We start from the raw sequence: 21,631 nt of genomic DNA, 5'->3' as shown, positions 1-21,631 counted from the left end.
GGTGGGTATTCAAGCTGTGGTTTTTATTTTGGAGGGAAGGGATGCAGTGAATGGGCACGCTAGGGCTTCTTGTCATTGCAAATGAACTCCAGGCACATGAACCACTTTGTGCATCTGGCTTTATGTGGGTACTAGGGATTCAAACCCAGGCTTTGCAAGCAAGCACCTTAACCACTGAGCCATCTGTCCAGCCCTGAACATACTGTTTCTGTTGCAAATCCTGAGAGAGCAGCCATAAACAATATACTAATAAAATCCAATAAAAAGTAAACTTTGTATCTCAAAATAGGGTAGAATTTGGCCTACGTAGTATAGTTTGTCAAACTATGTTCTCACATCTGTTGTTGTGGGTGTTGTTTTAAACTTTTTTAAATTGACAACTTCCATATAGACAATAAACCATGGCCAGGCATGGTGGCACATGCCTTTAATCTCAGCACTCAGGTGGCAGAGGTAGGAGAATTGCTGAGAGTTCAAGTCCACCTGAGACTACATAGTGAATTCCAGGTTAGCCTGGGCTAGAGTGAGATCCTACCTTGAGAAAAGAAACAAAAACACAAGGCAATAAACCATCATAGTTCCCTCCCCCACTTCCCCCTTCACAAATCCACTATCCATTATATACCCTTCTCAGTTAATTAATTAATCTTTTATTTTGATGTCATCATTTTTTTCTCCTATTATGAGGGTCCTGTGTAGGTAGTACTAGGCATTGCAAGGTAATGGATATCTGGGCCATTTTATGTCTAGAAGACTGCATTGTAAGCAGTTCTACCCTTCCTTTGGCTCTTGCACTGTTTCCACCACCTCTTCAGAGCCTTGGAGGGTCTCAGCACTATGGTACCTTTTGAATCATCCCAGAGGTCACTGCCATCTGAAAGAGCTTCTCTAAACCAAAAGTGAGAATAACTTTAATATATGAGTATGAATGTTAAGAGAAGTGCTTTTGGGGCAGTTTGGTGAACATAATATATGCATATAGCCAGACAATAGCAGGCTTTACACCCCTAGGACTCATGACCTCCCATCATAGGTTTTCAGTAAAGAATTCTTCAGATATAGCCCAGTGGTAGAATGCTTTCCTAGTATATGTCAAGCCCTAATGTTAGGCCTCAGTATGAATGAGGGAAGGAAGAGAAAGAAAGAATAAAAAAGAAGTCAGTAGAAAATGATACTACCTTGTTAGGAATATCTGTCAGTAATCAGCCTATGGGTGGTTACTGTCTAAAATTCATTGATTGCTTTCAAAATGTCTGTTTTTACTTTTTCTAGATTTGATGTGGCTAGCATGATGTCTGTTACGCTCAGCTGTGATCATCGAGTTGTGGATGGAGCAGTTGGAGCCCAGTGGCTAGCTGAATTCAGAAAGTACCTTGAAAAACCTATAACCATGTTATTATAATTAACCCAAGAACTTCTACACTCTATCTGGTCATATTGCTTCATTCTTAATCAAGATATTTATATGGTATTAAACAAGTGGTTCTTTTAAAGTTTAACTAGTTATTTTTCTTATTGAGTCTGTCCAGATAAATTATTTGTAATGGGCATTACTGATTCTTTTTAAAATGCCAGTTATACCCAAACATTGTACACATTTAATAAGTACCAGGTTTTAAGCTGTACACTCCTTGTGAAGGGCATGCAGCCTAAGTCTTTACTAATAAATACTTCCACCAGGAAATATGGAGTAGGCAGAAATGTGGTTCTACAAAGATAGGTACATAAGAGTAACCTGGATAAAGGTTTTGCAATTAAAATTTTAATTGCCTAAAATTACATAGATGGAAGGCAACAGAATCAGGAAACAGGTTTGAAGTAAGGCTGCTGTTTGAATTTTACCCTAGTTTAAACTTTCCTATTACATGATCTTCATTTATCACAAATGGAAGTGGTAAAGAATGTCAAGGCAATGAAGCAAACTAAAAGTCAACATTTCCTTAGGTCTCAATCAGTTGTTTTTATTTCTCTGAAAATCTAAGTGACGTGATTGTCTTCCCCTTTTGGGTAAACAATGACAGGTTATATGGCTATTTATGAAGAGCTTCAATGTATACTTCTATGAATTCTACAGTTACCTTCAAATTAAAGAGCATTGCTCTTTTTTTTTTTTTTTTGAAAGAGCAACAGAGAGAATTGGTGTGCTAGGGCCTGCAGCCATTATAATCGAACTCCAGATGCATGCATCACCTTGTGCATCTGGCTCAATGTGAGATTTGGCCAGTCAAACATGGGTCCTTAGGCTTCATATGCAAGCGCCTTAACCACTAAGCCATCTCTCCATCCCTGCTCATGGAATTTTTTTTTTTTAATTTTTATTAACATTTTCCATGATTATAAAATATATCCCATGGTAATTCCCTCCCTCCCCACCCCCACACTCCTGCTCATGGAATTTAACAGAAGTTAAAGAAATAGAAGTTTTCTTCCAACTGAATATTAATTACAAATGAACCTAATTATCAATTTATTACTGAACTGGAGAACTGTGAAATAAACGGGATGTATATAGAGTAAGTGTACATATGTAATATATGGTTATTAGAGTCGTATATATGCCAAAGGTCATTTATCACCAAATCCTATCTAAAAAGAAATAAGGAAGAGACACATAGGTGAACAGTTTGGAATGCAAAGAAATTATAAGCTAATGAGCACCTATGTTTGTAGTCTCAGCTCTGTGGGAGACTGAGGAAGGAGGATGGCTGGATCACAAGAGTTTGAAGCCAGTCTGGGCAATATGGTTAGACCATCTCAAAACAAACAGCAAATGATGCCCAGAACAAAATGGTAGTATTTGGTCAGATAATTGAAAAAAAAATAAAGCTGTATCTAGAAGAGTGTCTGTCTTCCCACCTCAGCACTGTCTCTTGTAAAATAAGAAAACCCTAAGATTGTGACAAAGGAAAAAAAAAACCTAGGTGGGTATGTGCCTGAAGGCTTTTTCCAGTATTATGTTTGCCTTTCTTTTGGAGGGAAGAAGGGGTGATATAACCATAAAAATGAATTGGGAACATTATCACAATTCCACACTTTTATTGAATTGATGTTTTAATAAATGTTTGGAATTATATATGACTTTAAAATGAACCTCAGTAGTCCTTCTTTGTATGTGTAATATGTGGAGCTATTCCCTGAAATTTGCTTTGATTGTAACAGTATTGAATCTATCTAAATGTTAATTATCACATGGTGTATGGGTGACACTCCGTATATTCACAAACATTCAAGTGTATCATGAAAACAGTACAGTAATCTGACTTCAGTATTTAGTGACTTTACATTGCACTGAAAATTGTGCAAAAAGAACAAGCTGATTTCAAGGGACCATCATTAGTATGAGCTAAATCTGGTCCAAACGTGTAAAACTTCTAATTTAACTCATTCCTTGCTAATGCTTATAGCTCTGTTCCCTTGAAAGAAAAATAAAAAGTTGCCACCTAACAAAAATTTTCTGAGTTAAAACTTAATCCTGACCTGTAATTTAAATCTGGATTCAGCAATAACTGAAACAAGATAGAAATAATGGTTTGGTTCAAGCATTATTGTTTAAAATTTATGTTTTTGATCTGTTGATAATTTTTTCCACATTAGGTGATTAAATGCCAGCTACTTACTTCTATACTCCTGATATAGGTAAAATTTTCTTTATTTGCAAGCAGAGAGAAAGGAAAAAAAAGTGGGGGGGGGGGATACCAGGCCTCTTGCCACTGCAAAAGAACTCCAGATGCATGTGTCACTGTGTGCATCTGGCTTTACATAGGTACTGGGAAATTAAACTTGCATCACCAGGCTTTACAAGTAACTGTATTAAACTGCTAAGCCATCTTCTCAGCCCCCCAAATTTCAATTCATATGACTGGAAAATAGGTTACAAGGATATAATCTAACACATGAAGCTCAAGGAGTTAATCACCCCATGATAAGGGGTGGATAAAACTTAGTATGGCTCAAATTACACTCATGTAGGTTTTTGTTTTGTTTTTGTTTTTTTGAGGTAGGGTCCAACTCTAACAGTTGTCTCATGATGGCCTTGAATTCCCAGCGATCCTTCTACCTGTTTCCCACAAAAAGCCAGGTGTGGTGGCACACACCTTTAATCCCAGCACTTGGAAGGCAGAGGTAGGAGGATCATCACCACACCTGGCTATTTGTTTTTCAAGGTAGGGTCTTACTCCAGCTCAGGCTGACCTGGAATTCAATATGTTGTCTCAGGGTGTCCCTGAACTCACCGCATGTTTTGCTTTTTTTTTAAATTTATTTTTGTTTATTTTTATTTACTTACTACTCGAGAGCAACAAAGAGAGAAAGAGGCAGAGAGAGAATGGGTGCGCCAGGGCCTCCAGCCACTGCAAACGAACTCCAGATGCTTGCGCCCCCTTGTGCCTCTGGCTAACGTGGGTCCTGGGGAATCGAGCCTGGAACTAGGGTCCTTAGGCTTCACGGGCAAGCTTCATGGGCAAGTATGTATGTATATGTATATGTATGTATGTATATATATATATATGTTTGGCCAGGTGTGGTGGCGCATGCCTTTAATCCAAGCACTGGAGAGGCTGAGGCCACCTGACACTACATAGTGAACTTCAGGTCAGCTGAAGTTAGAATGAGACCCTACCTCAAAAAACAAAAAAAATTTGCAGGCAGAGGGAAAGAGAATGGGTATACCAGAGTCTCTTACTATTGCAATTGAACTCCAGATACATGCTGCACTTTCTATATATAGCTTTAACTGGATACTGGGGAACTGAATCTGGGCTGATAGGTTTTGCAACCAAGAACCTTTAACCACAGATATTTCCACAGCCGTGTTCGTTTTTAAATGCCGCACGGAAATTATTATATATACACATACGTACCTAAAGTTTCAAAATTAATAAAGACTTCACAAGTTAGATGACAGTTAATCTTGGTTATCTAGAAAAAGATGAAGTGTTAAAGTTGGATGTACCTTGCCAGGCTTGGGGGCACACACCTTTAATCCCAGCAATTGGGAAGCAGAGTTAGGAGGATCTCCATGAGTTTGCGGCCACCCTGAGACTACACAATTCCAGGTCAGCCTGAGTCAGAGTGAGACCCTACCTCAAAAACAAAAACAAAAAAAAAAGTTGGATATACCCATTAACTTGAAACCTAAATTGGACAGTTGGGATTTTCTTATGTGACAGCTTGGAAGAGTTGATTGAAAAATCAAGAGCATATCACTTAATTTCTTTTTTTATTTTGAGAGAGGGAAAGAAGCTGAGAGAGAATGAGCACATCAGGGCTTCCAGCCACTGCAAATGAACTCCATATGCCTGCACCACCTTGTATACCTGGCTTACATGATCCTCCTACCTCTGCCTCCTGAGTGCTGGGATTAAAGGCATGCGCCACCACGCCTGGACCCCCTACATTTTTAGTATTAGATATGGACATGTTGTGAGTTGGATGTCATGGTAATTGGGTATCATTGGACATCATAAGCAAAACACATACTCTTTAACTTGTGATTGCTATTATACATCATAAGCAACACACATTGCTAACTAGAGACCTGACTTTGGGGGAAGTAGTTTTCATCTTTAGAAATTAAGTGAGGGCTGGAGCAGGTAAGACACTTGCCTGCAAAGTCAAAGGACCTAGATTTGATTCCCCAGGAGCCACAAAAGCCAGATGCACAAGGGGGTGCATGCAACTGGAGTTCATTTGCAGTGGCTGGAGCTCTGGTGTGCCCATTCTCTCTATCTGCCTCTTTCTCTGTCGCTCTCAAGTAAAAATAAACAATTTTTTTTAAGGTGGGGAACATGAAAAGCTGTTTTTATTGACATGCAGAGCTTCATAGAAGCATACATTTGAATATTATAATTTTTTATTATTTTTCAAGGTAAGGTCTCTCTCTAGCCCAGTCTGACCTCACAGTATTCTCAAACTACCTGTGCTTTCCATGTACTGGAATTAAAAACAAAACAAAACAAAAAAACAATTCAGGAGGCAGACATAGAAAGATTGCCACGAGTTCAAGGCCACCCTGAGACTACATAGTGAGTTGCAGGTCAATCTGGGCTAGAATCTGGCCTACCTTGAAAAACAAACACAAAAAAAGATATATCTCTCTAATTCAAGCACTTGGGTCATATAGGAAGACCAGCTCAAGGTGATCCTTGGCTACCTAGCCAAGTTCGAGGCCAAGCTGGGCTATAGGAGACTCAAAAATACAAAGATAAATCAGTTGAAGGGAAAATAAGATTCTATCAGAGTGAACCCTTAAAATCAGAAATATTTAAGATAAACTTCTACTTCTGTTTATGATATAGGTCTTATAATTCACATGACTTATAGCATTGAAAACCAAAAGGGATGCTGTATTACACCAGGGGCATCGTGATGATTAACTTAGATCTTTCCTTCATAAATTTTGCTGTAGTCCTTTCAGTATCCACAGATTCGGGAAGATTCAGGTATAGTCTGTACTTCTCAGGGACCTCAATCAGTAAATCAACCTAAGGATAATAAATGAAAGATTATTAGATCACCACATTCACTCCATAGGAAGAGGATCTACTTATTAAGTGACTTTCAATGAACAATAAGGTTATTCTTGCAAATTCCTGATCTGTTGAGATTTTTATTGCTACTGAACATAGCAATATTATGTGACAACTGTCAAAAGCAAGAGTGTTACCTTCCCAAATTGTGTGTTACTGTCTTTGGCATTAACTGTCAAGCAGCAATTAAGCTTAACAGTACCTGACAGCATGATCATGTTTCAGAGTGATAAAGCCCTTAGTGAAACTAGCATGATTATATGGAAGGCAAATAAAGTATCCAAATAATTTGTGGCTTTCAGTGAAGAAGAAGTAATCAGAATGTTGTCAGCATGTGTGCTCCTGTCAGGTACATTTCACAAGGTGTGATATGAAAGAGGTAAGGACAGTATATAGAGAGACCCACAATTCTAAGACTTGAAGCCTTAAAAATGAAAGTGATTAAAAAAATTTTTTTTGGTTCATTTTTTTTTTTATTTATTTAGTTGAGTGCTACAGAGAAAGGGAGAGGGAGAGGGAAACAGAATGGGCGCGCCAGGGCCTCCAGCTACTGCAAACAAACTCCAGACACGTGCGCCCCCTTGTGCATCTGGCTAACGTGGGTCCTGGGGAATCGAGCCTGGAACCGGGGTCCTTAGGCTTCACAGGCAAGCATTTAACTGCTAAGCCATCTCTCCAGCCCAAAAATGAAAGTAATTTTTATTGTGAAACAGCAAAGGATAAAATTAAGAAATTACTTTCACCAGCAAAATCCAATTAAAATAAACTACAGACAAAAGTTAAATGCCAGGCTAGAGAGATGGCTTAGGTGTTAAGGCACTTCCTGTGAAGCCTGAGGACTCATGTTTGTCTCCATGTTCTTTGTAAGCCAGATACACAAGGTGACACAAGTGTGCAAGATCACCCATGCACACAAGATGGCACACGTGTCTGGAGTTCAGTTGCAGTGACTGAAGGCCTGGCATGCCAATTTTTTCTCTTGTAAAAAGTACTGCCAGGCGTGTGGTGCACCCCTTAAATACCAGCACTCGGGAGGCAGAGGTAGGGGTATCACCGTGAGTTCAAGGCCACCCTGATACTATATAGTGAATTCCAGGCCAGCCTGGGCTAGAGTGAGACCCTACCTTGAAAACCAAAAAAGAAAAATGATAATAATTAAATAAATAAAAATCCAGGGGTGGTAGCGCACACCTTTAATCTCAGCACTTGGGAGGCAGAGGTAGGAGGGCTACAGTGAAAACCTATCTCAAATAAATAAATAAATAAAAATAGCTGGAGAGATGGCTTAGCGGTTAAGTGCTTGCCTGTGAAGCCTAAGGACCCCGGTTCGAGGCTTGGTTCCCCAGGTCCCACGTTAGCCAGATGCACAAGGGGGCGCACACATCTGGAGTTCGTTTGCAGAGGCTGGAAGCCCTGGCGCGCCCATTCCCTCTCCCTCCCTCTACCTGTCTTTCTCTCTGTGTCTGTCGCTCTCAAATAAATAAATAAATAAAAATAAAAAATAAATAAATTAAAAAAACGGCCAAATGGAGCATGGACTGAAACCTCAGAACCCACGAGCCAAAGCTAACCCTTTTCTTTGTAAGTTACCTTAGGTATTTGTTATGGTCATGGAACACTTGTTTTTGGTTTTTCGAAGTAGAGTCTCATTCTACCCCAGGCTGACCTGACCTGGAATTCACTTTGTAGTGTCATGGTGGCCTTGAACTCACAGTGATCCTTCTACCTCTGCTCCCAAGTGCTGGGATTAAAGGCATGTGCCACCACACCCAGCTGTTCTCAGTATTTTAAATAATCTGAAGTGTTAAGTATACTGAAGGATGTACCTAGGTTATTAGAAAACACTATGCCTTTCTTAAATAAAAGATTTGAGCATCTATGGATTTTATATCTTCAAGAGCTTTTGGAAACAATCCTCCCATTGACACCAAAGAACTACCATCTTATCATCCAGTTTACCTCAGAAACACTCAGGTCACAGAGGGAGGCTGAATTAATACCAGGTAATGCAACCATCAATTCAATTTTCAGAGGTTTATCATTCTGATCCTTTATAACTTTTAATTCATGGCTTGGTTCCTTCATCTCCTGGGTTTCTGTACTAGAAATCTCTTCTATAAGACATCCTGCATTGCCTGAAGTTTGTTTCTTTGGCAGTAGCAACTGAGGAAAGTGATTTGGATCATTCATAGTGCTGCTTCGTATCATCTCAAGAGTATGCTCTTTATGGAAAAAATGGGGATACAAAGTATTATCAGCCTGTGAGATACAAGAGGTATAGTGTAAGCACTGATGACATACAAAGAAAGCCATGGCTAAATTAATTTTGGAAATATTAATCCTAAAAACTTTCAAAAATATTTGCAAGGAGAGAGAGAAGAGACAGACAGGGAGAATGGATGCATCAGGGCCTCCAGCTACTGCAAACAAACTCCAGATGCATGTGCCACTGTGCATCTGGCTTTATATGGGTATTTTAACTATTTACTGATGTTTTTATAAAAAATCAATTCTGAATCTGGCATGGTGGCGCACACCTTTAATCCCAGCACTTGGGAGGCAGAGGTAGGAGGACTGCTGTGAGTTTGAGGCCACCCTGACACTACATAGTGAATTCCAGGTCAGCCTGGGCTAGAACGAGACTCTACCTCGAAAAACAAAAGCAAAAAATCAATTCTGCTGAGGGTGCTTTTCGGTGGGATTATTGGCATGTGTTGTGGGGACCAAGATGCCTCAGTCAGTCTGTGCATGGGGTCCTAAAGACTTCAACCACACTGGGAATGTACTAAGTGCCTACCATGTGGGGCCCTGAGTTGAATTCTATTCCAAGAATAGCAAAGCAAACAAACCAAACATCAAACTAAAAACGTTAAGCCAAATTTTTTGCTTGGAAATTCTGTGCCACTTTAAAATCTTTGAATAACATTTCTGTCTTTATAATTAAGTTTCTTAACTTTCATGATAGAGAGTTCTCATTTACAAAAATATACCAGCTTAAAAGAAAACTCTAAATGTTTATTTTTCAATTTCAGTCATCAACTTACCTGTTCTCATTTTCTCTCTTATATCTCTGAAGTCACTTTGTTTGCCCATCAGATTCCCTTTTCTTTGAATGCTTCCTTTTGCTCTAAATTTCATAACATGGTAAGCATTTGAAAGAGCGAACTGGAATTTCTTCTCAATGCATCCCATGGCCATCTTTATCAACTGATTCTGTGTCACTTGGTCATTTTCTGCTGTTTGTAGAACACCAGGATTGTAGACAACATCAATGACTGTATAAGCACCTGTGTGTAATTCAGAGGAGGTATGATGTGAAGATAACTCGTTTCTCTAACAATTTTGTCAAGTAATATACTAACCCATATTCCTGGTAAAATTAAAATATGCAAATTCTTTTTAAAAATATTTACTTATTTGCAAGCAGAGAGAGAGAGAGAAGAGAGACAGGGAGAGAATAGGCATGCCAGGGCCTCTAGCCACTGCAACTGAACTCCCAATGCATGTGCTTCTTGTGCATCTGAGTTATGTGGGTCCTGGGAATTGAACCTGGGTCCTTTGGCTTCACAGGCAGATGCCTTAGCCACTAAGCCATCTCTCCAGCCCCAGAAAATGCAAATTCTCTTTCTGTACTTTTCAGAGCAATCACAATGACAAAATACACACAAAATTCCAATTAAGGCATCAGTTGGTATTTATTTATTTAAAAATTTTGTTCACTTTTATTTATTTATTTGAGAGCAACAGAGAGAGAGAGAGCACACCAGGGCTTCCAGCCACTGCAAACGAACTTCAGATGCATGCACCCCCTTGTGCATCTGGCTAACGTGGGTCCTGGGGAATCAAGGCTTGAACTGGGGTCCTTCGGCTTCACAGGCAACTGCTAAGCCATCTCTCCAGCCCTCAGTTGGTATTTAGATATGGGTTAAAAGCAGCTCATATTATTAGAAAAATTGAACAGTATTAAATTTGCATTAAATATATGAATTTGTCATTAATTATATTATCACCAAATAAAATGTTTTACTTAATATGCTTTTACTAAGATTTGATCCATGATTACCCCCAATAGGAAACTGCCTTCTTTTCTTAAACTATTTCTACCTGATGCTTCAGAGATATCTTCTGGTCTACCAACACTTAGAGGTACTGGTTCAGTGGTTGACTGGGGAGCAGGAATCCTTTCCCACCAACACAAGTTGATAAAAAGTATTTTTTCTTTTGGTTTCTGGAAGATGAAAATTTAAATATCACACACCTAGTTTTAAATATTTTCATTTATTTATTTAGTTGCTAGCAGATATAGAAAGATAGAAACAGATAAGAGAGGGGAGAAGAAAAGAAAGAAAAAGGAAGGAAGGACAAAGAAAGAAAAACAGTGGGCATGCCAGGGCCTTTAGCCACTGCAAACCAACTCCAGATGCATATGCCACCTTATTCATCTGGTTTTAAATGCACACTGGACAACTGAACCTTGGTGGTTAGGCTCTGCAGGCAAGCATCTTAACTGCTGTGCCATCTCTCCAGGGCTATGAACTTCGCTTTTAAAAATAGAATTATAACCAGGCGTGGTAGCGCACACCTTTAATCCCAGCACTTGGGAGGCAGAGGTAGGAGGAGCACCATGAGTTTTGAGGCCACCCTGAGACTACATAGTGAATTCCAGGTCAGCCTGGGCCACAGTGAGACCCTACCTCAGAAAAAAGAAATAGAATTACAATTTTTTGTGGCAAGTCCAACAGACTGCCTTTTTGTTATGAGATAATTGGTGTGCCAGGCCTCCAGCCACTACAATTGAACTCCAAACATGTGTGTCCTCTTGTGTGCATATGTGCCTGTGTCACTGTGTGTCTGACTTACGTGGGACCTGGAGAGTTGAACATGAGACCTAAGCCTTTGCAGGGAAGTGCCTTAACTGTTAAATCATCTCTCCAGCCCAGAATTATAAAAAAAAAAATTTTTTTTTTCGAGGTAGGGTGTCACTCAAGCCCAGGCTGACCTGGAATTTACTATGGAGACTCAGGGTGGCCTCAAATTCAACAGCAATCCTCCTACCTCTGTGTCCCGAGTGCTGGGATTAAAGGTGTGCACAACCACACCCAGTGAGTTATAAAATTTTAAGATATCTGTTGTAGTCAGCTTCAAGTTGTTGGCAGAAAACACCCAACTAAGAGCAGATTGTGGAAGGAAAGGGTTTATTTTGGCTTATAGACTTGAGGGGAAGCCCATACTGGCAGGGGAAAATGATGGCATGAGCAGAGGGTGGACATCACCTCCTGGCCAACATCAGGTGGACAACAAGAGAGTGTGTCAAACACTGGCAAGTGGAAGCTGGCTATAACACCCATAAGCCTGTCCCCAACAATACACTCACCTCCAGGAGGATCCAATTCCCAAATTACTACCAGCTGGCGACCTAGTATATAGAATGCATATGTTTATGGGAGACACCTGAATCAAACCACCACAGTCTCTTAAAAGTAATTACATTTTTTAATGTCTGAGATCAAAATTAGGACCTCAAATATGCCAAATATGTGCTTTATTAAATTTTATCTGCAGCCCAAAAGAGGCAGAATTTCAGTCACTTAAGCTATTAAAGCTATGCATGATAAATTCCATTTTTGTCACTTGATTTTTCCAAAGCTGTTGCTTTTTAAATCTAGTTGCTACTCCCTCCCAGAGGAACTGGGCAAAAAGGGAGTTGTAAGCAGTTTTTCTATATGCACTTGACCCTGTTTCACCACTTTATTATCTTTCCAACAAAGTAAATTCCATGAATCTATATTAAATTATTACATTGCTACTTTTTTTCTAAAAAAATTGATTACTATTTCTAAACTATCAAGTATTAATTTCCTTTTCTTATCCTACAATAGTCTTCCATGCTGTTTCATTTTTTGCTTCTATCCACTTTTTTTCCTTTTCAAATTTTTTTTATTAACAACTTCCATGATTATAAAAAAAATAATTTTGGGTTGGAGAGATGGCTTAGTGGTTAAACACTTGCCTGTGAAGACTAAGGATCCAGGTTCAAGGCTTGAGTCCCCAGAACCCATGTAAGCTAGATGCACAAGGGGGCGCACGCGTCTGGAGTTCGTTTGCAGTGGCTGGAGGTCATGGCGCGCCCATTCTCTTTCTTTCTCTCTCTGTCTGTTGCTCTCAAATAAATAAATAAACAACAACAAAAAATTCCATGGTAATGCCCTCCCTCTCCCATTCACTTTTCTTGGTTGTTAAAGTAGAAATAGCAAAATCAGAAGTAGCAAAGGATCTTCTACTTATTCTGGATTACTTCATTCATGACATTCCCATCCCTTGCATCCACTATACATACTAGGATCTTGGTCTGTACACAGAGCTGTGGTTCTGGGGCAGCACAGAACTGTTTTCCCTCCTTCAGCTCCTGTTGAATAAAGTTCTTGTAGCACTCAGGGTCATTTTCCGCCAAATCATCTAAGAGGTTCCAGAATTGAGAAAGCTGGGTGAGTAGACCCTTTGAGGATGCCTTCATGGTTGTGACACAGGGCTTTGAACAGCCTGAGGGAGGAAATGTAATTACTGGTTTATGTCCTCTCTTAGGGGAAGAGAATAGGCCAGGTATTACTTTGGTGAAGTTACCACCTAACCTGTGTCTAAAAAGTTTGCAGATCAGTGCTGACATTTTATATATATATATATATGTATATATATGTATATATGTATGTGTGTATATATATATGTATATATGTATGTGTATATATATATATACACTACACACACACACACACACATATATATATATATATATATATACATATATATATACACACACACATACATACACACACACACACACATATTCCCTAAAGTTTACTGTTTGTTTATTTATTTTTGTTATTTTTATTTTATTTTGTTATTTTTGTTTTTCAAGGTAGGAACTCACTGTAGCCTAGGCTGACCTGGAACTCGCAGTGATCTTTCTACCTCTGTCTCCCAAGTGCTGAGATTAAAGGTGTGGGTCACCAGGTCTAGCTTATCATATATTTATCCTATAATTACTGCCCCTTCTTAAATTCTCAACTTGCACCACCATGGCTGGCTGTAGTTTCTTTTTAAAAATGTGTGTGTGTGTGTGTGTGTATAGGGAAGAAAGGAAATGGGGGAAAGGGATGTAAATGAGTTACCTTTTTCCCCTCTCTCTCTACTTTTTGTTTTTCCGAGGTAGGATCTCATTGTAGCTCAGGCTGATCTGGAATTCATTCTGCAGTTCCCGGCTGGCCTCGAACTCACTGCGGTGCTCCTAACCTCTACCTTCCCAGTGCTGGGATTAAAGGCATACATAATAACCACGTTGGTCTAGAGAATGAGTTTTCCGTAGTCCTTAGTAAAAGTAAGTGTATAGACTCTGGAGTTCGTATGCCTAGATTCTAGTCTTAACTGTGTCTCCAGCTAGCTACGTGACCATAAAGCAAGTAAGGTGTAGATACACCTCGGTGTGTTCTGCTCAACATGAAGATGGTAATACGTATGTCACAGAATCGTGAGCTCAGATATAGTAAAGTAATATTAAAACTCTGGAACACTTGATCAATATTATGTGAGAGTAGTAGCCTAAGACCATGAAATCAGCATCCCCTCCCCACAGACCATCCAGAGAATGAGAAAAGGTTGAGATTATACGAATTCTAGTTTAGGTTTAGACTAAATAGATAATACTCACTCCAAAAGTCTAGGACCCAACCTCTTCTCTCGGAGGCGTCTAAACGCGACTTCTGTTACCAGGGTAACCAGTTTGGTACAACATCCACTTGGGTCCGGAAAGGGCAAGGCAGAAAGAAAGGTCTTTTACTTCCAGTTCCGGAGTACTTCCGAGCGCCGGACCTGCTCTCCCGCGGGGCCTGCCCCACTTCCAAGCGAAACCCCGCCGCCTTTCGGTAGCTGCGGTCTCTAGCGTCCCACCACCGTGACAGAGGCCGCGCCGGGCTCTCCCCAGGAAGGAAGCGTTTCCCGGAGCTCCACTTCCGGCCCTCACGGGAAGCCTCCGCCTGCGGCTCCCTCCCCCGCCACGCGAGGCCGCGGCGCACGGTATGGGTGTGTTTGTGTGTGTTTGTGCGGGGCGGGCGTTTGGAGGGAAGGTTGCCCCGAGCTCCGAGGCCGCCCCGGGGCCGGGGTCGCGGTGACGGCACAGGGGTGTTTCCTCCGCCTTCCCCTTGGAGCGCTCAGCCTCCCCTTCACGCACCCTAGCCACTTCCTGGGGCCCAACGGAAGGTCGTAGCCTCCCCGAGCGTCCCGGGCCTGCCGGGGGTGAGAGCGAGCCGAGCGAGCGAGCGAGCGCGGGGGATGCGCGGCGCAGCCCGGCGGCCGCGTTCCGCGCCGGCGCCTCTGGCCGCGGGCCCGCCGAGAGGTCCGTCTGTCGGGCTGGGCTGGGGGAAGGCGGCAGTGGCCTGGGCCCCGGGTGAGGGCGCCGTAACCGGTGGGAAGGCTGCGTTTTCACGGAGGACTCGGGTGAAGCTGCAGAGCTGCCTTTGAGCCCTGACTCCTTGGCTTCCTGGGTCGGAGGAGCGCTTGTAATGGAGTGGTTCTTCGTCTCACACTAACAAGATGCCTGGTTTCCTCAGGATCGAGGGGTGAGTGAGCTTTGGTGTGTTGCACGAAGCCCCTGCTAGCTACACATGTGAATATCTCGGTTTTGGAAACTTTTCTACAAAATAGGACATAAGATGCCCCGCTAGAGAAAGTTAGGTCACTTTCGCATTTGTTTTGATACCTTTTTTTTTTTTTCTTTTTGTTACCGGTGACATTTGTGGCATTTTACACTCTCAAATCTAGGTCTTTGCTCTGTCACAAATGAATTTTGGGAATTTCAGATTTGATTTCTTGTCTCGACATTGACACTGATCGTTTGCATGGTTCGTTATGACCTGTGACTAATTATGGCTCTAAGAGGACTTTCATGTACAAAATAACATCCATTCTCCAGTACCCACAGGTTCAACCAACAGTTTGAAAACAAATTTCATCAGTAGTGAACTTATACATACTTTTGTTCTCATATTTTTTTCTAAACAATATTACAGCATTATTTACATAGTATTTACATCACATTATAAATAAGTATTGTAACCTAGAACCCCCTGGAGTAGGGGTGGCTGTAGTCTTCAGCACCTAGGAGTTGGAGGCAAGAGGATCAAGAGTTCAATGCCAGCTTAGGCTACTTGAGATCTTGCTTCAAGAAAAAAAATCTAGCCCAGTGTGGTGGCACACGCCTTTAATTCCAGCACTTGGGAGGCAGAAGTAGGACTATTGCCATGAGTTCGAGGCCACCCTCAGACTACATAGTGAATTCCAGGTCAACTTGGGCTAAAGTGACACCCTACCTAAAAAAACAAAACAAAAAAATCTAGACATAATTCAAATTATAAGTTTGTGCGTAGATGATATGTAAGTACAACACTATTTTAAATGAGGGTACCTATTGGTCACCACTTGGATTTTTTTTGTGTGTGTGTTTTTCTGGGGATTGAGTCCAGGCTCTGTTACACTAAGCAAGTGCTCTATCACTAAACAATATCCCCAGCTCACCCTTGGGGTTTGATTATTATTATTATTTTTGACGAGTCCTGGAACCAATCCTCATTGCAGCTAGAGAGATTATTTCCTGCTTTAAACCCGGTTTGTGAGAATTAAATAAAACAATGCTCATGAAACCACTGCATTTTGTGCAGTTTTAAAGAACTCTAATGTTACTATCTCCTTTCATTCTTATCTTTATTGTGGTCAGGCATTTTTAAATAATTTATTTAAGAGTAAGAGAAAATGGGCACATCAGGGCCTTTAGCCATTGCAAAGGAGCTCCAGGTACATGTGCCACCTTGTGCATCTAGTTTTTTTGTTTGTTTCTTTTGTTTTTTGAGAGCAACAGACAGAGAAAAAGGTAGAGAGAATGGGCATGCCAGGGCCTCCAGCCACTGCAAACCAACTCCAGACACGTGCGCCCCCTTGTGCATCTGGCTAACGTGGGTCCTGGGAAATTGAGCTTTCAACTGGGGTCCTTAGGTTTCACAGGCAACCACTTAGCTGCTAAGCCATATCTCCAGCCCCATCTAGATGTATTAATAGTGAAAGAAAACTATTCTTTAGGATCTTTGTCTTCTAAATTCAGTGATCTGTTCTCATACTTCTCTATAAATGTTTAATAAAAAAGATAAGGGAATTGTTAAACGTTATTTATTGATTCATTTCAGGTTGAAGAATGTCACGGGTTCCCTTGGGGAAAGTCCTCCTGAGAAATGTCATTCGACATACAGATGCTCACAATAAGGTGGGAGTTACCATCTGGTCATTCTTCAGTACATAGGGCATGTATACCAAGCATTATGTGCCACAGTTGAGTGATAATAAAGATGAATAAAGAGAAAAGTATAGTTTGATAAGTAGTATATGTTGTACAGACAGTTACAAAGTACTTCAGTGCATTGAGGATTGAGTAATGAAATCTGTCAGGAAATGGAAAGATTTCCCAGATTGAACTGTATTCGGGCTACTAATATTTGATCTGGTTCTTATTGAATTGGTATAAATTTGCAAGATATAAAATATTCTAAGTGTTAATGCATGTTTATGTACTAACCATTCATTAGTACAGGCATTAAGAAAGGTCATGGCTAAGCCAGGTATGATGGCAAAAGCCTTTCATTCCAGCATTTGGGAGGCAGAGGTAAGAAGATTGTCATGAGTTCAAGGCCACCCTGAGGCTACATAGTGAATTCCAGGTCAGCCTGAGTTAGAGCAAGATCCCAGTACTTGGGAAAAGGATTGCTATGCGTTCAAAGCCAGCCTGGCCTATAGAGTGAGACCCTGTCTAAAAAAAAAAAAACAAAAAACCTGGGCTGGAGCAACACCCTACCTCCAAAATAACAACAACAACAAGAAAAAAAAATCCACCAAATGTTTTACACGGAATGTTATGTGATATTTGTATCTTAGATCTTTTTGTCAATGCTATACAAAATAAAAGATGGGGAAATCGCAGAGACTGATTAAAAGTTGATTAATCCCAGTGCTGGAATTAAAGAGTTGATTAAGCAGTAACATAGAGATGAAGAAGAGGGTCTTAGGAGATAGAATTTAGAAAACTTGATGACTGACTAAATTATAGTGATAGGAAGCTGGCATGGTGGCACACACCTTTAATCCCAGCACTCGGGAGGCAGAGGTAGAGTCTTTGTTTTTGGTTTTTCAAGGTAAAGTCTCACTCTAGCCCAGGTTGACCTGGAATTCACTATGTAGTCTCAGGGTAGCCTTGAACTCATGGTGATCCTCCTACCTCTGCCTCCCAAGTGCTGGGATTAAAGGCATGCACCACTACGCCCAGCTTTAAGAAATGTATTTTTATTATTTGAGAATTTTTTTCTTATTTACAGTAAATTTTCTAGCAAACATAGTTTTATTTTATTTTTATTTTTAGATGTAGGGTCTCACTATAGCCTAGGCAGACCTGGAACTTTGGTAGCTCCGGGCTACGTTGATCCTCCAACCTCTGCCTTCCAAGTGCTGGGACTAAAGGCGTGGGCAACCATGCCTGGCTTATTTTATTCTTGACAAGACTTCTGGTGTGGACTGAGCAAGGTCAAGGTAGTATATGCCTGTAATCTTAACACTTAGAAGGAAGCATCAGGAGGATTGCTGCAAGTTTAAGGCCAACCTACTTTACATACCTCATCTCAACAAAACAAAACAAAATATATCTTAATGTAAAAAGAAACTCTGCCTAGAGAATTTTTTCTTTTTCTGAGGTAGGTTCTCATTCTAGCTTAGGCTGGCCTGGAATTCACTATGTAGGCTGAGGGTGGCCTCAAACCCATGGCGATCCTCCTACCTCTGCCTCCTGAGTGCTGGGATTAAAGGTGTGCGCCACCACACCCAGCTCTTTTAAAAAAATATTTATTTATTTATTTGACAGAGAAAGAGGGAGGGGGAGAGATAGAGAATGGGCTCACCAGGCCCTCCCAGCCACTGCATACTAACTCCAGACACATGTGCCCCCTTGTGCATCTGGCTAATGTCTGTCCTGGGGAATTGAACCTGGGTCCTTTGGCTATGCAGGCAAATGCTTTAACTGCTAAACCATCCTTCCAGCCCTTATTTTGGTTTTTTGAGGTAGGGTCTCACTCTGGTCCAGGCTGACCTGGAACTCACTCTGTAGTCTCAGGGTAGCCTCGAACTAGTGACAATCCTCCTACCTCTACCTCCCGAGTGCTGGGATTAAAGGCATGCTTCATGATGCCTGGCTTGCCTAGAGAATTTTAAAACTTGTTTCTTCCAGGCCTTTGGCACAGGCCTAAAATCTCAGCTACTCAGGAGGCTGAGACCTGAAGATCACAGGTTCATGCCCTGCCTGGGCTACAGAGTAAATTCAGGTGTTAAGTCTGCATAACTTAGATCTGTATCAAAATGGGGAGAATGGGCAGGGGTGAGGGTAATATTTGTGTTGCACAAGGCCCTGGATTTGATCCCTAGCACTGAGATGAAAGTAAAAACAACAAAAAGCAAAACAAGCAAACAAAAACCTCTGTCCTTACTAGTTTATGATTTAGTTTGGCTACATCTCTGAACTTTGGTTTCTTTGCTGTTGAATATACTACTGTTATCTCTTTTACAATTTCCTCAGATGACCACTTAAGTTTCAACTGAGGTGATATCATTAAAATCATGATATATCTTAGAAACATGTGACATTATCATTTGCTATTTGTGGCATGATTGTAAAACTAATACCAGCTGAAGAGATGGCTTAGCGGTTAAGGCGCTTGCCTGTGAAGCCTAAGGACCCATGTTTGATCTCTCTCCAGATCCCACGCAAGCTAGATGCAGAGGTGAGGCAAGCACAAGGCCGCACATGCCCACTAGGTGGCACAAGCATCTGGCAATCGATTGCAGTGGCTGAGGTCCTGGTGCGCCAATTCTCTCTCTCTCTCTCAAAAAAAAAAAAAAAAAAATTAGCCAGGTGTGGTGGCACATGCCTTTAATCCCAGCACTTGGGAGACAGAGTTAGGAAGATTGCCTTGAGTTCAAAGCCACCTTGAGACTACATAGTGACTTCCAGGTCAGCCTGGGCTACAGTGAGACCTCAATCACCCCCCCCCAAAAAAAAGACTAATAAGGTTATCAGTATGGCTATGTAGGGATTAATTAGCTCTATTGCTGGGCTGGAGAGATGGGTCAGTGATTAAGGCACTTACCTTTGAAGCTTAAGGACCCAAGTTTGATTATCCAGTACCTATGTAAAGCCAGATACACAAGGCAGCACATGCGTCTAGAGTTTGTTTGCAGTGCCTAGAGGCGCTGACACACCTAATTCATTCTTTTTCTCTCTCTGCCTCTTTCAAATAAATAACATATTTTACAAAAAAAAAAAAAAAAAAAAAAAAAAAAAAGCTCTATCGGGGTCTTGAGAGATGGCTTAGTGGCTAAGGCACTTGCCTACAAAGCCAAATGACCCAAGTTCAATTTCCAGGACCCACATAAGCCAGGGGGTGCATACATCTCCAGTGGCTGGAGGCCCTGATATGCCCATTCTCTCTCTCTGTCTCCCCTCCCTTCCTCATTGTCTATTTCTCTCTTTTTCTCAACCAGAGGGGAAAACAAATTAAAAAATAAAAGCTCTTTTGCCGTGGAATTTGAGATTTACTGGGCTGGATTATTTAACTACTTTCTAGAGAAACCAAAATGTATTTTCCAAAATTGTTATCCTAGTGCAGTCTGTAACCCATAGCTAAAGCAGACTATACTTTCAGTTGAGTAACTTTTCTGTAATGTAAAGTGCTATTTTTAGTAACTTATTTCTATTTCTATCCTTTTTGAAAACATCTAGATTCAAGAGGAATCAGATATGTGGAAAATCAGAGAACTAGAAAAACAAATGGAGGATGCTTACCATGGGACCAAAAGGAAAATGTTACCTAGCAGTTCAAGGTAAAGTTGTATCTCTGAGAACCAAAGCAATTCTCATCTTTTTCAGAATTACCAACTCTTGTTTAGAAACATTTTAGAGCCAGGCATGGTGGCAACACGCCTTTAATCCCAGCACTCAGTAAGCAGAGATAGGTGGATCACTGTGAGTTCAAGGCCACCCTGAGACTACATAGTGAATTCCAGGTCATTCTGGGCTAAAGTGAGAACCTACCTTGAAGAAATCAAAAGAAAAACATTTTAGGGGTTGGAGAGATGGCTTAGCAGTTAAGGCGCTTACCTACAAAGCCTAATGACCTGGTTCGTCGATTCACCAGTTCCCAAGTAAAGCCAGATGTATAAAGTAGTGCACAGCATTTGGAATTTGTTTGCAGTGGTTGAAGGCCCTGGTATGCCCCTTCTCTCTCTCTCTTCTCACTCTGATTGTAAATAAGTAAATAAAATAGGGCTGGAGAGATCACTCAGTGGTTAAGGTACTTCCCTGCAAAACCTAATGACTCAAGTTTCATTTCCCAGTATTCATGTAAAGCGTGATGCACAAAGTGGCACATACATCTGGAGTTCATTTATGGTGGCTAGAGGCTCTGATGCACCATTATCTCTCTCTGTCTCTCTTCTCTTCTCTCTCTCTCTGCTTGCAAATAATTAAAATTAAAAAGTAAGTATTAAAAAAAGCCATTGTATTGCTGGGCATGGTGATGCATGCCTTTAATCTTAGCATTTGGAGGCAGAGGTAGGAGAATTGCATTGAGTTCAAGGCCACTCTGAGACTCCATAATGAATTCCAGGCCAGCTTGGGCTAGTGGGAGACCCTACCTTGAAAAACTGTGAAAGAGCTGGAGGGATGGCTTAGCAGTTAAGACGTTTGCCTGCAAACCCAAAGGACCCTGGTTTGATTCTCCAGGACTCATGTTAGCCAGATGCCCGAAGGCATCTGGAGTTTGTTTGCAGTGGCCAGAGGCCCTGCTGCGACCATTCTTTTTCTCTCTCTCCCCCCCTCTTTCTCTGTCAATAAATAAATAAATAAATAAAAATTTTTAAAAGGTGTAAAAAAAATTAAAACATTTTAGGGATGGAGAGATGGCTCAGTGATTAAGGCACTTGCCTGCAGAGCCTAAGGACCTGGGTTTGATTGCTCAATACCCATGTAG

General features: G+C 41.0%; 3 protein-coding genes across 5 annotated transcripts in view; 2 read left to right on the top strand and 1 right to left on the bottom strand.

Moving 5' to 3' along the window:
- The window catches only part of Dlat (dihydrolipoamide S-acetyltransferase), a 40,592-nt gene extending 39,093 nt beyond the window's left edge, over window positions 1–1,499 (top strand). The window contains exon 14 of the mRNA XM_045146358.1: window positions 1,273–1,499. Coding sequence (XP_045002293.1) covers window positions 1,273–1,402 — 130 coding nt within the window. The 3' untranslated portion in view covers window positions 1,403–1,499. The remainder of the gene's footprint in view (window positions 1–1,272) is intronic.
- Window positions 1,500–6,284: 4,785 nt separating this feature from the next.
- Pih1d2 (PIH1 domain containing 2) lies at window positions 6,285–14,593 on the bottom strand. The gene is made up of 6 exons (XM_004666481.2): window positions 14,230–14,593; window positions 12,865–13,067; window positions 10,632–10,755; window positions 9,572–9,814; window positions 8,487–8,749; window positions 6,285–6,482 (listed from the first exon to the last, which is right to left on the bottom strand). The coding sequence occupies exons 2-6, from the start codon at window positions 13,039–13,041 to the stop codon at window positions 6,348–6,350; spliced, it is 942 nt and encodes a 313-aa protein (XP_004666538.2). The 5' UTR covers window positions 13,042–13,067; window positions 14,230–14,593; the 3' UTR covers window positions 6,285–6,347.
- Nkapd1 (NKAP domain containing 1) overlaps window positions 14,390–21,631 on the top strand; it is a 32,281-nt gene continuing 25,039 nt past the window's right edge. The window contains exons 1-3 of one of the 3 annotated variants that reach the window (XM_045145122.1): window positions 14,390–14,594; window positions 16,754–16,830; window positions 20,383–20,483. In XM_045145122.1, the coding sequence (XP_045001057.1) occupies window positions 16,762–16,830; window positions 20,383–20,483 (170 nt within the window). In that variant the 5' untranslated portion in view covers window positions 14,390–14,594; window positions 16,754–16,761. Of the gene's footprint in view, window positions 14,595–14,931; window positions 15,137–16,753; window positions 16,831–20,382; window positions 20,484–21,631 lie in introns of those variants that run through there. The other 2 variants (XM_045145123.1, XM_045145121.1) reach the window with 2 other exon arrangements.

This window comes from Jaculus jaculus, chromosome 3 (genome assembly GCF_020740685.1).
Source record: "Jaculus jaculus isolate mJacJac1 chromosome 3, mJacJac1.mat.Y.cur, whole genome shotgun sequence".
In the NCBI taxonomy this organism is placed as follows: domain Eukaryota; kingdom Metazoa; phylum Chordata; class Mammalia; order Rodentia; family Dipodidae; genus Jaculus; species Jaculus jaculus.
Note: the sequence above shows the minus strand (reverse complement) of the source record. Positions and strands in the feature narration are given on the sequence as shown.

Coding starts and splice junctions, on each gene's coding strand:
- Pih1d2 (XM_004666481.2), bottom strand. CDS start 13,041: ATGAAGGCATCCTCAAAGGGTCTACTCACCCAGCTTTCTCAATTCTGG. Junction 10,756..12,864: donor GTGTACAGACCAAGATCCTA/GTATGTATAGTG, acceptor TTCATCTTCCAG/AAACCAAAAGAAAAAATACT. Junction 9,815..10,631: donor AGATATCTCTGAAGCATCAG/GTAGAAATAGTT, acceptor AATTACACACAG/GTGCTTATACAGTCATTGAT.